Raw genomic sequence first — 17,305 nt, 5'->3', positions numbered from 1 at the left:
TATTGGTGACTTTTATGTCACTAAAGTGAACCCGAGCTCTGGCTTTTTCTTTTTATTTATTTTTTTATTTTTTTTATGTTAGGTTTTGTTTTTTTGTTTTTTTTATAAAACCTATTGGTATGTTCTCCTTTGAGTCTGGATTATACACACATGTTTAGTTAAATTTTGTGTCTTATTCTTAAAATGTTTTCACTTTTTCTATTATTATTGGTGGTAATGGCTGTCTCACACTTGCTAATGGAGTAGCCACAATGCTGAGGATAGGAGTGTTTCACAAAAGCAAAAACTTTGCACAAATACAAGGAAGTCCAAGAAAGTGATGGGTCTCCACCTTGATTTAGCAATTAGAGCTTAGTTTATTGTAGTATCACAGGGAAGAAAATTGAATAACTTTTCTGCACGCAAGACCTTTTCAAGTGCTAAGTCACCGTTCTAGAAAAAATATTAAATACCTTATACATAAACACCCCCCAAAGGGGCCATCCACAAATTCATTTATTTTTTAAAATGCCCCTGTGGCAAGGGTTATGCTGGTTAACCCCTCCCCTTCCTCCCAGAAAATCAACCTCCCCTTTGATGGTCCTCCCCTATTCCCCCCCCCCACACACACACACACTGCTCTGGGGCCCTTGCACATGTAGCAGCAGATTAATCACCCACCTGTCCTGGTGCTGTTCCGTCTGTGCTATCTTCAGCCTTGCAGTCTGCCTCCTGTCCATCCGGTGCATGTTATATGTAACCTGTGCCAGGTCATAGAGAAGATGCAGGCAGCATGGCTAGAGACAGCATGGTCGGAGTAGAGCCAGGACAGGTCCCGGGGACCAGTGGGAGGAGACCACTTACCGGGGTGGCATGGAGTCTCTACAGCAGTTGGGGCCCTGGGGCAATTGCCCCCTTTGCCTGAATGGCAGTACCGGCCCTGTCTGTTATCTGTTAGGCTTGAATAAGTCTCTGCTTTAAGGATTTGCCCACACCTTTGTGGGTGGGTTTATGTAAATGTATAAGGTATTTAAAGGAAATCTGAAGTGAAAATAAACTTATGAGATAATGAATTACATGTGTAGTGCAGCTAAAGGCCCATACACATGGGTCGTTTAAAAAAAATCAGACGTGTGTATGGGCCTTAAGATATAGAACATTAGAAGCACAGAAACCGGTCTCATATTGTTTACAGTACAGGAAGAGTTAAGAGACTTCACTTATCTATGCAAAAGAGCTTCTCTGAGCATTACTGCGTCAAAGAATCAGTGACATGCAGCTTCAGAGAAGATTTTTACTGCAGGTAAGTTTAGGGTCATTAGCTCTGCTCTGTTTCATAGTTTACAATACAGTGTGTGGTTTGTAAACTGCAAATATGCTAGAATGATGCAAAGCTATGAAAAAAAGCTATATACCTGAAGATAAAAATTGACTCTCTTCTTTGCTACTAATGTTTTATTGATTATCCGTACTGCACATACAATTCATTATATCATCAGGTTTGTTTTTTTTTGCTTCAGTGTCACTTTAATGCAGGGCATACACTGCTTCGAGGGGAGGATTATCAATCGAGCCTGATGGCTCGATTGATAATATCCCACGTGTCCGATCACCGCGGGGATCGATTCCGCGCTCGATCCCCGCAGGCGGACAATAGCGGCGAATCAAGCGGGTGATAAGAAGCGCCGGCGGGGACAAGCGGGAATTGATCTGCGCGGATATGCGGGGACACGGCGGGGGTTGATCCGGCGGCTAATCGGCCGCCGGATCGACCCGTGTATGCCCAGCATTATGGTTTCATTAGAAGGGTAAGCTAGGACTTGAAAAAGGCCTGTGTGCCAAATGTTTTGGCCATGATGCTACAATAAACGAAGCTATAATTGCTAAATCCATGTTGAGACCCAGTCACTTTTTTTTTTTTTTTCAACAATAAACTTTTATTGAAAAACTCATACATACAACGTGTTACAGTAAGCAAAAGTTTTCATTTCCTGATTTTGGTATCAGTCATTTATCAACTACATAGGTGAAGTCCATTCTACAAGTAGTTATATGTCATTGTCATAACTGTGATTGCTATGGTGCATATATATATAAATGAGCCAAAAACGTCCAACAATTTCCAGTTCCGGTGGTCAATAATGCTCACATAGGCCCTCAGGGGGAGAGAAAGTAGTTAGTGCCATAATTTACTTATATAAGGCGTTCTTACACAACTCTTACAAGAATCTATCCACCCAGGGCGACCATATCTTGTCAAACCGATCCTTCTCATCATATAACGAGGCTGTTATCTTCTCCATCCAGTAGTATTCATTAATTTTGTGCATAAGGGCAGTTTTTGATAGGGAAGGGGATTTCCACTCTTTTGCTATAATAGCCTTGGTGGCATTACAGAGGTGTACTAGCAATTTATTGTTATGTTTAGATAAGTGAGGGTCGGAGTGACCAAACAGGGCCACCCATGGGTCAGGGGTAACCTCTGTGCTCAGAACTGTAGAAGCCAGTTGAAAGCACAATTTCCAAAAATCCTGCACTATTCCACAGAGCCACCAACAGTGTACATGGTCTGCCTGCTGTGCGCAACCTCTAAAACAGACATCTGTGGGGGAAAGACCCCTTTTGAAGAGTAGTGCCGGGGATCTATACCAGTCATAAAGAATTTTGTATCCTCTTTCCCGAACTAGACTATTCCTGGAGGATTTAGCGATATCTAGACAGATAATTTCCCAGTCGTCCAGGGACCACACCTTCTGAAGCCTCTCCTGCCACTTAACCATGGCAGGGGAAATCTCTTCCAATTGCCGGTACCAGATTTCATAGTAAAATAATGAGATCATACCGGGAGTGTGGTTATAAGAGTGGAACTCTCTAGCGATAGGGGGTGATAGGGTCTCGAGGCCCTCTACTACGCAACTCTGGACAAAGTGCCTAAGCTGCAGATACCTAAAGAAGTCTGGTGTCTGTAACTTAAATTTGACCTGAATTTCCTCCCATGGGGTTATAGTACCGTCAGGGGCTATATCCTTGAGTGTAAAGGGTCCCGACTTCAGCCAGTTTATCCACGGTTGGGTTTCCAGACCCGGTGGGAAGTCCCGATTTAAAAGGATAGATTCGTCTAAAGATCTTTTATGTAGGAGCCCAAGACTAGATTGTTGTCTTCTCCAAATAGATAGGGATTCTAGAATTACCGTTATAGGCCCTGATTTATTCAAAAAAGGGCGTTTGGTCCAAAGTAGGGATGATAAGGGGAAAGGATGGATTATAGCTGCCTCCAAATCTACCCATCTAATTGTACCCCTGGGGGCTGACCATTGTGCAAGTTGGGCTAACCTAGAGGCATAAAAGTATTTAAGTAGCATAGGAGCTCCCAGGCCACCCTGATTTTTTCCTCTAGCTAAATGTAGATAACTTATTCTAGGTACTTTGCCCGCCCATAAAAATCTCAGAAAGTGTGACTGTAGTTTTTTGATATCTGAAGGAGATATCCTGATAGGGAGGGCTCGAAAAAGATAGAGGATCTTTGGTAGAGCAGTCATCTTGAGGGCGTTTATACGGCCAGTCAGTGAAATATTATAGTGATTCCACTCATTCAGTAGGGAGTGAAGTTTAATGATGATGGGAGTGTAGTTGGCCGTATAGAGTTGCGTAATAGAGGGCGTTAGGATAACCCCAAGATATTTCAAACCTTTATTTTGGATCTTAAATTTGAAGGAGGTGGCCAGAGCTTCCTGTTGCAGTTGTGTTAGTCCAAACGTCATTGCTTCTGATTTAGTGCGATTGATTTTAAAGCCAGATACAGAACAAAACACATCTATAAGCTGAAATAAGGCCGGCAGTGAGGTGTGAGGGCTGGAGAGGGTGAACACTGTATCATCCGCAAACAGAGCGATTTTGAATTCCTCCTCTCCAATCCTCACCCCCCTGATATTAGTGTCACCTCTTACCAATAAAGCCAAAGGTTCAATGCACAGGGCAAAGAGAAGAGGAGAGAGAGGGCACCCCTGCCTAGTACCATTCATGATTGGAAAGGGCTTGGAGCGCAACCCCATATTACATACCGATGCCGTTGGATGTGTATACAAGCTGCGTACCCCATTGAGGAATTCCCCTGCTATCCCAAATTTCTGTAAAACCAAGCGTAGATATCTCCAATCAACCCTATCGAAGGCCTTCTCTGCGTCCAATGATAGAAGCAGAGAAGGCCCTCTAGCATGGTTCATAACCTCTATTGTGCTCACCATTCTTCTAACGTTATCTGTAGTTTGTCGCCCCATTATAAATCCCGTTTGGTCTGGGTGAATGACCTTTGGTAGTAAGCTATTTAGTCTGTCGGCCAATATTTTTGAAAATAATTTAATATCCGAGTTTATTAAAGAGATTGGGCGATAGTTTGAGATCTCGGCACTATCTCTACCTGGTTTGGGGATAACTACTACTGACGCCTGCAAGAACTCTGGCAATAAGTCCTCCTCTCCTAGCAACAGTTTGTTGAAGAGGGAGGTTAGTACTGGTACTAGTTGCGATTTAAATGTTTTATAAAACAAAGCTGTATAGCCGTCAGGTCCAGAAGCTTTACCGTTTTTCAGCGAGGAGATGGTGAGCTCGAGCTCTTTAGGTGAGATAGGGGCATTTAATTTAGATATATCCTCTTGGGGAAAGGAGGGTATTTGGATTTTATCTAGGTATTGGAGGATAGAGCGGGCTGTCATCCTGGATTTGTCTGTCGTAGTGCCATCATATAAGCTTGTATAATACTGTGAGAAAAGATCTATTATATGGGAGGGGTCATAAGTCTTCTTCCCTTGCTGGTCTCTGATAGGGTGTATTCTGTTTTGGGCCAATCTCTGTGATAGTTTGCGCGCTAACAGGGTGTCGGGCTTATTAGCTTTATCATAAAACTTTTGGTTTGTAAGTCTTAAAGAACGTTCTGCTCTCTTAAAAAGAATAGCGTGAAGTTCTTGCCTTAATGACAGAAGTTGGTCCAGAGCATCCTGTCCCCCAGAGTCAGCATGTAATTTTTCAAGATCCCTAATTTGAGTTTGGAGTTTTTTGGTTTTAAGTTCATTAGCTCTCTTTCTCTGGGAGGAAATTTTGATTAGAGTCCCTCTAACTGTGGCCTTCAATGCTGCCCAATGTATATTCCTGGAAGTGTCATTTGGGGAATTATGTAAAAGATATCGCTTGAGGGATTCACCGACCTCTGCTTGCACTTCACGTTCCTTTAGTAAGGATTCATTTAGCCTCCACTGGAAATGTGTGGGAGGACCCCGTATGGATATGAGGGCACTAACTGAGGCATGGTCAGACCAAGATATTTCTGACATGTCGATTGTGTTAGATCTTTCTAAGAGAGTTGCGTCCATAAAGATAAAATCAATTCTGGAGTACGTGCCATGTGGGTGGGAATAGAAGGAGTGCCCTCTCTCTCCCGGGTGTGAAGCCCGCCAGGCATCCCATACATTGACCTCCTGCAAAAAAGATATAAGAGCTTTACTGGGGGGTCTCCGCATAGGCGAATTCTCAGGAGGGGTGTCCAAGGTTGTATTGAAATCTCCAGCCAAGAGGAGTTTACCCTCTCTATGCAATGCAATCTTGGAGGCCAGGGTATTTAAAAAACGTTTCAGCCCTTCAGAGGGAGCATATATGCTTACAATTGTATATATCAATCTAGAGATTGAAGCTATTACTATGAGAAACCTTCCCTCAGGGTCTCTGATTATTTTAGACACATCCAGAGTGGCATTTTTCTTAAAGAGCACGGCCACCCCACATTTTTTGGATGGGGCTGAGGCATAATAGGTATGGGGATAAGCTTTATGCCAAAATTTTGGTTCGGAGCCCTTTTTAAAGTGGGTCTCCTGGAGACAAAGTATGTCTGTGTTCTGACTTTTATAGAAATTGCTCACCATTCTTCTCTTTTGGGGTGCATTCAGGCCCTTAACATTGTGTGTAACAATTTTAAGATCCTTAGGAACCGTATTGGCAGGAGGGTCCAAGGGGGGACCCATCGTTGGGAACTGACTCATATTAAATGTAAGGTAGCCATGCTCTCGTATATCAATGACATCATAGGGTTAGACATTAATAACATCTCTATAAGGATAATAATAATGCAGACTGGATACCAGTTGAATAGCACATTTTGCTGCTTGTACGCTTGTACTGCGACTATAACCTGTAACCAAGTAGACATAGGATAACAGAACATAAAAGAATAACATAAAAACAATAACTCTGCCATGGGGAACTTGGCAAGGTAGGGAGCCATATCTTTGGCTTCCCTAATAAACTTTCAATTAGCTGCGTGAGTGGTATTTGCAGCTTTCGTGGGGGTCGGTATGCCTTAGGTGCCAAATCCGAGTGGCGCAGGCCTTAGATCCGACTCAGGCCTTGTTGCAGTAATACGCAAGGCAGACAGGCTATTGTCTCTCTTCGTCAACAGGCCGAGGTGGAGAAAAACAAATACAGATGATAGCATAGTCTTAGTTCAGTATTCAGTATTAGCAAGGCGATCATGCTGGTTCACATTACGTACAGATTTCCTGGATCTCACCTTTGTCCAAGCGACCCGAGGAGAGGCCACCCGACCTTGAGGAGTGGTTGCAGGTGAAGACTGGCTCTCCGGGGACTCGATACCTAGCTTGTCTAGCGTGTCCTGGATCATATGCGGGCCGTAGACCACAAGCTGCCGGCCGTTATGTAGCACGATGAGTTTAAACGGGAATCCCCATCTGTACTTGATCTTGTTGCGCACTAACAAAGTAGTTAGGGGTTTCATCTCTTTTCTTCTCCTCAAGGTGATCTGGGAGAGATCAGGGAAAAAAGTGATGCGGTCGTCTCCGAAGGCGAGGTCTGGTGAGTTGCGTGAGTGATACAATAGTGCTTCACGTGTGCTATAATAATGGAACCGCAGAATGATATCACGCGGTGGCTCATCATCTCTCGGCTTAGCTCTGAGAGCTCTGTGAGCTCGATCCATACGTAGTTCAGCGGGCGGGAGATCGGGCAACAAGGAGGCGAAGAGGGATTCAAGGTAGGGAGTTAGTTCTTCGATCGCCTCCGGAACCCCTCTTACCCTGAGATTGTTTCTCCTGTCTCTGTTCTCCTGGTCTTCCTGGCCATCTTTTAGGGCCTGTACATCTGTGCGTATCTCGGCAAGGTCTTGTTCTGTCTGCGTGCAGAAGGCCTTAACCTCGTCCACCTCCTCCTCTAGCTCATGCAGCCTCTCACCTAGCGCTGAGATCTCCCCTCTGATCTCTTTGACCACACTGGTGTTGGATGTCTTTACCAGTTTTTCGATATCTTGATAAAGCTGTTTCAGGTCTGCTTTAGTCGCCGTGCCTGGGGCGGGGGAGGCCTTGTTCTGAGGCTGTGCTGCATCGCCAAGCGGGCGGGCGCCATCTTGTGAGTTCCCCGTCTTGTTCCTCCGAGTGAACATATCTGGGATTCCGGGGTCCGCATCGGCTCCGTTCTTCTTGGGGCCCATCACAGAGGTACACTGGGGCTTCTCTGCTTCCCTATAGTAAGAGAGAGGGGGTTTCCGTGAGGTAAGGGTGCTCGGTAAGGCCTAGTTAGACGGAGCTAGTCCTGCATGCGTCCTCTCAGTAGCGCGTCCAGGCTCCGCCCCCCCAGTCACTTTTTTTTTATAGGAATGCTTTAGCATATAGGAGGATGACGTCTTCCAATGTAAAAATTGTTTTATACAAGAGATGGCATTCCTTGTAAATTCAAAATGTATTTTAAGCCATAACCAGGAAGACTACTCTTCTATTATCAATCTACTAGCAGTCAGCAATAGTGGCAGCTCCTTAAGGCTCATATACACATCAGACCATAGTCTTTGGAAAATGAAAGATCACAGACCAATTTTACCCCCTTCCATGTAGTATGAGAGCCACACTCTACACAGTCTATTCTATGGAGGTGAACTCCCTATCAGACAGAAATCTTTGCAAGATGCTGCACACACAGATGCTGTAGACATTCAAAAGATCAGTATCTGCAAAAGATCTGTTCCTGCAAAAGATCCGTTCCTGCAAAATGCATTCATAGTCTATGATATCTGCAGATCATCATACACACCTTGTTTAACAGACATTCATCTGCAGATCAGATCCACCAGGATGGATTTTCAGATCTGCAGATGATTGTCTGATCTGCAGATGAATGTCAGTTAAACAATGTGTGTATGATGATCTGCAGATCTCATGGACTATGAATGCAATTTGCAGGAACAGATCTTTTGCAGATACTGATCTTTTGTGTCTGTACAGCATCTGTGTGTGCAGCATCTTGCAAAGATTTCTGTCTGATGGGGAGTTCAGCTCCATAGAAAAGACTGTAAAGTTGTGGCTCTCATACTACATGAAGGGTGGTAAGATTGGTCTGTGATCTTTCATTTTCCAAAGACTATAGTCTGATGTGTGTATGAGCCTTTACGAAACCCCTCCCTCATTCTGTGTAAACATTGTTACCTCCTAGAATCCTAGAGACAGAAATAACATCCTACACATGCTCAGATTCTGTCGCCTTTAATTATCGCTGATTGATCATTGGGGGAACAGCTTTGGGAATAAGCACCATATAGACAAGCTACTTAGCTATAGCTGAGCAGTGTGTGCTTTTCTATGGAAAGGTAAGGAGGGAGGCAAATGAGCAAGCTGTGTCCTGAGGCACAGTGGGTAAAATAAAACAATGGATGTAAAGGACCTGTATCACTCAACTAGCGTAATCCTCCTAATAACCGCATATCAACTGCAGGAGCCACATCAACTAAACAAATTAACTGCAAACTACTTGAGGTGTCATAGCTCAATTATTCAAATATCAAACATAGCAAAAGAAAATAAAACACACATTTGTAGTTAGTTAGCAATCTGCCACAGTGGGCTGTTACTGTGTTATTGGGCAGCTATACACATGCTAAATTTTCAGCAGAGAAAACCCGAAACGTTTGCCTCTGCCAAGGTTTATCCAGTATGCGCACAAGACATAAAGTAGTCCTGAAGCATTATAAAAATAAGAAAGGCTTTCCATATCTTTATTTACTCCATCTTTCCATTGAAGGGACCCTCTAAACTTTTTGACTAAAGCCAGTTGAACAAGTGTATTCTGAGGATGAGTGCGTCTCGACTGGGCATGTGAGTAAGTTCCATGCATACCCAGTGGAATGAAGCACTTGAGCAGAGACAAAATACATGCATGAGCAGCTTCACTCTACTGGGCATGAATGGACGACACCCATCCACGGCTGGGTTTGAAACCGACAGGCATTTGTTCGACTAGATAAATATATTTTGAGGGACCCTTTGCTGGAATGATCAAGTATACCAGCGCCCTGTAATTGCAAAGAATCACGCTCTTTTATTGAGCCATTATATCCACAGAAGTAGCCGACAATTGTTTTGGGGGCCTCGCAGGGTCCCCCTTTATCAAGGTGTGTGGTCAACCGTGATTAAGGGGCACCCTGCGAGGCCCCCAAAACAATTGTCGGCTACTTCTGTGGATATAATGGCTCAATAAAAGAGCGTGATTCTTTATAATTATGGAGTGCTGGTATACTTGATTGCTGACTTTGCCTGTGACATAGCCTATGCCACAATATCGAGCACCCGACTTTCAACTAGTGGTGTGCCCACTCACAATCTTCAACTACTACTTTGCCTGATTGATGACATGTAAGAAAATACAGGAATCCTCTGCACCATCCAGGGGCTTCCCTCTACTCAGCTAAGCTTCTAAATTTTTACAGACACATTGGAGCGTATTTTTCTTGTATGGTTTGCAATATCTTGACAGATCATTTCATTACTACTTCTCCTTTAGATGGTTCCAAGTTCTCTGCTTCAACGTTGATGGATGTCCTATTAATGAATGATTTCCACCTTGTCATAAACAATTCCACATACCATGTCCAACCTCTTCACAAAGGTAAAAGGCATGTTTTGCATTGTATGCTTTTATTAGAATTTTCCAGTACAAAACAAGTGCATTGTAGTATAAAACAAATCTGTTGCCAGTACAAGAGAGCCACATGCCTATGTTCTCCTCCATGGAAGGAAGCAGGGATGAAACACAGATTAAAGGGCACTGGACAGTTGAGTTCCTATATATATCCCTATATATATATATATATATATATATATATATATATATATATATATATATAGGGATTGTAGAATGAGGACAAGCTGGGTCAGCAACTGGACAACACGCCACGTTGTATGCTTACCTGAAGAGGTGAGGTTTAAGGATGTGTTTGAAAATAGTGAGGGATGATGAGTGCAGAATGGAATGGAGATGCAAAGCAGGGTAGAAGCTTGCAAGAAGTCTCGAATGTGAGTGTGGAAAGAGGTAATTAGAGATAAGAGAAGTTAATTTTCAGAGTGGACATTGTTTTTATGGTATATACGATTTATTTCAGCACTATATGAAGGAGCTGCATGATGAAAAACTTTATGGATTAGCATTTGAAGCTTGAACTGAATTCTTTGGGGTCAATTCATAAAGCATTACAACATTCGGTAATGCAGAAAACAGCTGGCTTTACCGAACACTTAAGAAAATGTCAAATCATAAAGGCTGTTACTGCTTGACAAGCTGAAATTACCGAGCAGTGAGGTAAATTAATGACTTGTGTGGTAAATGCCTTAACACATGTCAGTAATTGTCAGTTCATAAAGCCTACAACATGCGATAAAGCCACAAAACAATACCGTCTGCTTTGAAGTGGTCAAAAGAGTGCGGAGTCTGTGCGAGGAGACTGTGCTGGGAGCCATGACTCATAAGCAGAAGCAGTAAGAGCTGTGACTGACAGGAGCAAGGAGCCAATAGAAATAGCCCTGTCTTCTGCAAGTCTGGATGATGGAATCTAATAGGACCCGCAGCCTTCTCAGACATGACATGCTTTTAACACCCACCAACCCCCCCCCCCCCTCCCAGGCAGCAGTGGAGCGAGATTAGAACAAATCAGGCTTCCTCTGAATACTTTAGGCCGTTTGACCTCTTGGGTTTCTGTTTGAAGATGTGTAGGAGCTACTGGGGAAAATCACCTAAGCATGGCATGTGTAAAGTTTCTTGGAAATTAAGTTGTGGCAATTAAATAGATTGTTAAGAAAGACAGATTCAGAGCAGATTTAGAGCAAGCAGAGGCAGTACAACAAAACATGTACATCTAAAGGGATGTCTGGAATGCCTCACAATGCCCCCACTGCACGGAACAGCTTGTAATAACACAGAGACACTCCACACGGCTCTGCTGTTATGAACAGGTTTTTGTCAATGGGCTTTGGTAATTTACCGAACTTCTACCGCACCTGGGAAACGTTTTATGAATTGGCACACAAAAGTCTAAAATACCGAATACGGTATTTTCGAGATCAGATTTTTATTTCGCACAGCATTTTATTAATCAGCCCCTTAGTGTGATAAGCAGCCAGTGGAGAGAATGGCAGAGGGGAGCAGCATAAGAGGAGCAAGAAGAAAGGTGAATGAGTTACACAGCTCACCGGCACAGAGTTTTTTAGTTTTTTTTTAAATAATCTTTATTTAACAGGAATATATGAACAGTACAATATGTCAAAGAAGAAGAACTGTATGTCCAAGACTATCATCATTAGTTAACATATTATTATGGTAGAGACAGAGTATATGTCAGTATAACAGATTGTCATCCTTGAGTATGTCACCAGTATAAATAAAATAACCAAAACAGGAAAATTACAGATAACTTATGTCTTAGGCATACAGATGGCTGTTCATATTGTAGAGAATAGTCGTACAAGAATATAAAACGAAACCAAAAACCAGGTAAACCACATTGTACATTAGAGCCTCTTTGTAGTAGCTTTCCTTATAATTATGCATGTTCATGGCTAAGGCACCACACAGCATGCTGATGTAGCTATTAGTGTAACAAGGAAATGTTAATTGTACCATCAACTCCTAGAGAGCTGTTTTAAGAGTCTAGACTCCTGTCATTCAGCTAATGCCCAACACAACTGACTCAAATTCCTCCGACTCTCTGAACATCGACTAGAAGTCCCAAGTTTTCTTAAAGAATTCTGTTCTGTTTTGGGCGACATGAGCTAGATCTTCCATTATGTACATCTGATCCATTTATCTAACTAATTCTTATGGCACAGAGTTTATGATGGAGTGGAGCCAACCTGTTCCAAGGTAAGGCAGACATGAGTGTTAAGCAGCCCATACACTCAGCCGATTTTCTGGCCGACCGATCGATCGCGATCGATCGATCGATCGCAAATCGGTTGGCCAATCGACCGATCGACGGCCGATTTCGATCGATTTCGATGGATTTCCATCGAACTTGCAGGGTGGAAAATTTAGGTCGATCTGATGAGATTGCTTATCAGTTTGCATTGGCCTTAATGGAAATCTGATGGCAAAAAAATGCCATCAGATCGAATTTCAACAGATTTCAAACTGAAATCTATTGGAATTCTATCCTGGTAAAAAATGTTCTAAAAACGCATCAGATAGATCATCAGATGCATTTCTTATCTATCTTCTGCCAATCTGACGAGTGTATGGGCAGTACAGTAACCTAAGAGCTCACACTAGTATTTTATTTGCCTTGTTCAAGGAAAGTGCAAATCTGGGAGATGGTTTATAATTGGAGTCAGCAGAAAATGGATAGTGTGTTAAAGTGTACCTGAGGTGACAAGTGACATAATGAGATAAACGTGTGTACAGTGCCAAGCATACAAATAACTAGCTGTATTCCTTTTCTTCTTTTCCTGTCTAACAGAGTAAAACTTTCAGGTAAGCAAGTGACAGTTTCTCGTCCAGTTGGGACCTAGTCAGACTATAGCGTAACCTTCACTGGTGAGAAATTACAGCCATAAAACTTTCCTGGAAGAGAACAGCTTCTAAGTGCAGGGGATAGATAAATGACAATAGTTCATATATATTATCCCTGGGGCACTTGAAAGACTATGTCATTGAGCAGAGACAATAGTACATTTAATTGACATCACATTTTAAACTTAAAATAATACTATGGCATGTCTAAAAAAAAAAAAAAAAAAAAAAAGTAATTTTTAGAAGTAGGGGGATAGATGCAGTTGTTTCTCACAAGTTTTGACATTGTTAAGCTTCAGGAAGAAGAAAGCAGTAAGAAGGAAATGGCTTTAGGGCAGTCAAGGAACAATGGGTTCTTGGCCGCACACCTGGCAATTTACACTTGGTGCAAATGTCTGCCAAAGCACAGTCACAACAAACTGATTTAGCAAATGTAGATATGACCAGCACTCAGTCACAATACATTCCAATTAAACTCATGTTTTATTCAGAAATGTACAAAAACATACATAGTTACAGATGGCACATCTGCTGGGATCTTGCAATAGTGTTCAGGAACTGCTCAGTCCATGAGAAAAATCCTTGTCCATAGGGAAACTTGATTTATCCAGCAGAATGCAAAATATTTAGACAACATCAAGTTTGTTATTGCTACAACGTTCTATGGCAGTTTTGGAACTACTTTTGCTACTGATTTTTAGTATTTCTTTGGATTATGTATTTTTCTTAGTAATGAATATTTGCAATAAATATTTGTATTACTGTCATTAGCTGTTTCTTACTGGCCACATCAATGCTTGTCATTTTATTACTATTTTATCATTTTATTACTATTTTCCATCTGCATCAGTAAAACAGGCATGTGCCACATTTAGGCCACGTTCACATTGGTGCAGTAATGGCTGCTTTGTTCAGATATCAACGGTTGCAGTATCTCAATACACTGCAATCAGTACGTTACTGCAAAATGCATGGGTTAACAGTAACAGTGAAGCATACTTTTCATAAACTGCATGCTTCAATGTACCCGACACAACACAAACCTAGTGTGCTGCGTGCTCTTTACCGATCCATTGCGTTGCCGTCCTTCATTCACACGGAATGCAACTAACACTGTGAACATGGCCTAACTTGCATTTATTTTGTACAAAACTAGGCAGTGTTCATTGTGCAATTCATGAAGCAGAGTCATGCAATGAAAGTACTTTGAAATCTTCAGAGGAAAGTACCTCAGAAAAAGATGGTAAAATTACAGGTGATTTTTTTTTTCTTATGAAGTTAAGTTGTTCGTAAAAAAAAAAAAAAAAAGTAGATTGCCGTATGTAGGGGGGAATAGTAATCCAGGGAACTGGATGCAGCCAGTATATGAACTTAGATGAGACTAGATGATACATGCACACACGACTCTGAACAGTTTCCAGTGCCAATACATAGTAATATTGCTTAAAGAGAATCTGTATTGTTAAAATCGCTCAAAAGTAAACATACCAGTGCGTTAGGGGACATCTCCTATTACCCTCTGTCACAATTTCGCCGCTCCTCGCCGCATTAAAAGTGGTTAAAAACAGTTTTAAAAAGTTTGTTTGTAAACAAACAAAATGGCCACCAAAACAGGAACTAGATTGATGTACAGTATGTCCACACATAGAAAAATACATCCATACACAAGCAGGCTGTATACAGCATTCCTTTTGAATCTCAAGAGATCATTTGTGTGTTTCTTTCCCCCATGCACTGAAGTTTCAGGCTGCTCTTTTCTTCCTGCAAACAGCTTTGCCCTTGTTTGTAATTCCTCAGTATGTGAAAGCCCAGCCAGCTCAGAGGACGATTTATCCAGCTTGTAAAAGATAAGAAAGAAGAGAGAAGCTGCTCTAATCTAAATAACACACAGGCAGTGTGCAGAGAGGGGCCTGGAAGGGTGAGTTCATAGCAGAACCACAACACTGAAGAACTTGGCAGCCTTCCAGACACAGGCCGACAAGTCTGACAGGGGAAAGATACATTGATTTATTACAGAGACAGTGATAGTATAAAGTGCTGCAGTTAGCCTGAACACATTAGAATAGCTTTTGGAACGTGTAGGATGATAAAAAACAGGATGCAATTTTTGTTACGGAGTCTCTTTAATGAGTGTATTGTCCAACCTGAACTGTAAGTTGTGCCAAATGTAAACCAGATGCTCTTATTTCTTTCAGAGAAACAACTCACAAATGAGTTTAATCCTGTGAAATCAGTGAAGTCCTTGGTACATGACCTGTATTCATCTCTGCACTTAGAGGACCATCATCAGCACAAAGAACAGGACTTGCTACGCAGAATTGAGATTCTAAGAGAAGAGCTGCTGCCACTAGAGCAGGTGACATGAGATTTCTTTTATTAAGAGCAAAACAAAAAAATAAATTATCAGTAATAATCTTCCAGTGACAGAAGCAGGGTACACCCCCTGCAATCAGCTGTGATCCATGACCAGTGTGATACGTTATGATGGTGTCTCTGTGGACTAACAAATATGTCATCATAAGAAAATGTGAAAAACATCAGGGCAGTGGATTCCATTGTCTAGATTCCAACAGTCTAGTTTGCCATATGTGACTGCATGCATCAACGGAAAGCTAGTCAAGTGGCCAGGAGTTGTGTAAACCACCATCAGTCCTTTTAGAAACAATTTATTGCTCTTACTGAAAGGTGGCTTATTTAACTTACCAAGGAACTTTGGCTTTTATGCGGTTTGCTTTTATAGTGGATGCTTATTTTCAGCCACTTCGTCCTTGATGCATCATAGAGTTTATGGAAGAATCATGTATGATGGAAAAGGAAAATGTGATTGGCTCATACAAAAGCAACTTTACCAGACTTTTTAGCAGCTGAGTTTGGTAGCAGTTTACGGCCACATATGCACTGATGTCAGCCATACTACTTATCAAGTTTAAATGAAGGAGAGATTCCGGCACTGCTTATTGCTGTTAATAAAGCTTTATTCCATCCACCTCAGTAACATTAATGCCAAGCAAGTAAAAAGCTGTAGACCTGCCTGGACTCTGTTGTGAGGCTTTAGTGACAGCATGAGAGCAGCGGCCTGCCTGCCTATCATTTCGCTATGAAAACGTCTTCAGATGCTCCATGGCTAGTGGTGTCTCCCAGTCTGGGATTTAAATAAAGTTACTTTCCCATTTTGTCATGTCAGACAATTGGCTTCATCCCACAGTCAAACTTCCTCAAAATTCACGTCACACATGATGCACTTTGCACATCCAGAAAGATGGCTGTGTTCCACTGCCGGCTGAATCCGGAAGTTACAGACTTCTGTTCAGTCCAGCTACAATGAACCCCTAGCGGGAGGTAGAAAACTCCCCACTAGATAGTGCTTTTGCAGGAAAAACAGAGGGGTTAGTAATATACAGCTCAGCTATATTAAGAACAGTTTACACATAGTTATTTGGGTTGAAAAAAGACATACGTCTATAGAGTTCAACCAGAAATCTATAGTACTAAGCTAGATCATTTACATAACTTGTACCAAAAATGATAAACCGCTATTGACACTGTTGCCAACCGTATGTAAAATTACGGACATGCTGTAAATTTACAAGAAAAATTAGCTGCCTGTGAATTCCGTACGGAATACAGCAGCGTCCATAAAACAGGAGGGGTAGCAGTGCAGGAAGGCGTGATGGCTGCCTGGCGGGCACAGTGGCAGGGAAGGAGGGGCGTCTCCCCCTCTCACCTGGGGCTCCCCCTTCCTTGCTCTTCCCTCAAGAATTGAGCAGTGTGGCAGCGGGCAGCAGGGGAACCCTTCTTCCTATTCCAGACGCTGATCAGGTCTACTCAGTGACATCACCGACTAGACCAGACCAGTGGCAAGCAGAGCTCCCTTCCGCACCTGGAATTGGAAGATGTAAGTAATTCCCCAGCTGCCCGATGCCACACCGCTTAATTCTGAAGGGGAGAGCGAGGAAGGTGGAGTCCCAGGTGAGGGAGGGAGACCCCTTCCCCGCCTCTGTGTCCACTGCTCCCCCTTCCAGGCTACCTAAACTGTTTGGGAACACAAATCTACACGGCTATCTATCCTGGGGGCACCTATAGGCCTGGCAACTTATACTGGGGACACCTATAGACCTGGCTACCTATACTGGGGGTACCTATTTTGGGGGAACTGCTGCCAGATTATCTGTATTTTGGGGGAACAGCTGCTGGCAGATTAAGTGTATTTTGGGGCACAGCTGCCAGAATGTGTATGTTGGGGAAACCGCTGTTTCCAGATTGTGTATTTTGGGGGTACCACTGCTGCCAGATTACATGTATTTTGGGTGATCTGCTGCCAGATTATGCATATTTTGGGGAACCGCTGTAAAATTGTCTATTATACATGTATTTTGGGGGAAACACTACGGCAGAGCTCAAACTTGCCTGGCAGACCTTTTACACCACTGCTAAGGTCATGTATATAACGCAGCTGACTTCCTGGACATGCAGAGCGCGTCATGTGTGACGCGAATGTCAG

At 42.6% G+C, this 17,305-nt stretch overlaps 1 protein-coding gene across 3 annotated transcripts in view; it reads left to right on the top strand.

The window, feature by feature from the left end:
* MCUB (mitochondrial calcium uniporter dominant negative subunit beta) overlaps positions 1-17,305 on the top strand; it is a 182,819-nt gene that overhangs the window by 142,122 nt on the left and 23,392 nt on the right. For all 3 annotated transcript variants that reach the window (XM_068281561.1, XM_068281552.1, XM_068281542.1), the window contains exons 4-5: positions 9,808-9,912; positions 15,000-15,160. In XM_068281561.1, the coding sequence (XP_068137662.1) occupies positions 9,808-9,912; positions 15,000-15,160 (266 nt within the window). The remainder of the gene's footprint in view (positions 1-9,807; positions 9,913-14,999; positions 15,161-17,305) is intronic.

This window comes from Hyperolius riggenbachi, chromosome 1 (genome assembly GCF_040937935.1).
Source record: "Hyperolius riggenbachi isolate aHypRig1 chromosome 1, aHypRig1.pri, whole genome shotgun sequence".
NCBI lineage: Eukaryota > Metazoa > Chordata > Amphibia > Anura > Hyperoliidae > Hyperolius > Hyperolius riggenbachi.
Note: the sequence above shows the minus strand (reverse complement) of the source record. Positions and strands in the feature narration are given on the sequence as shown.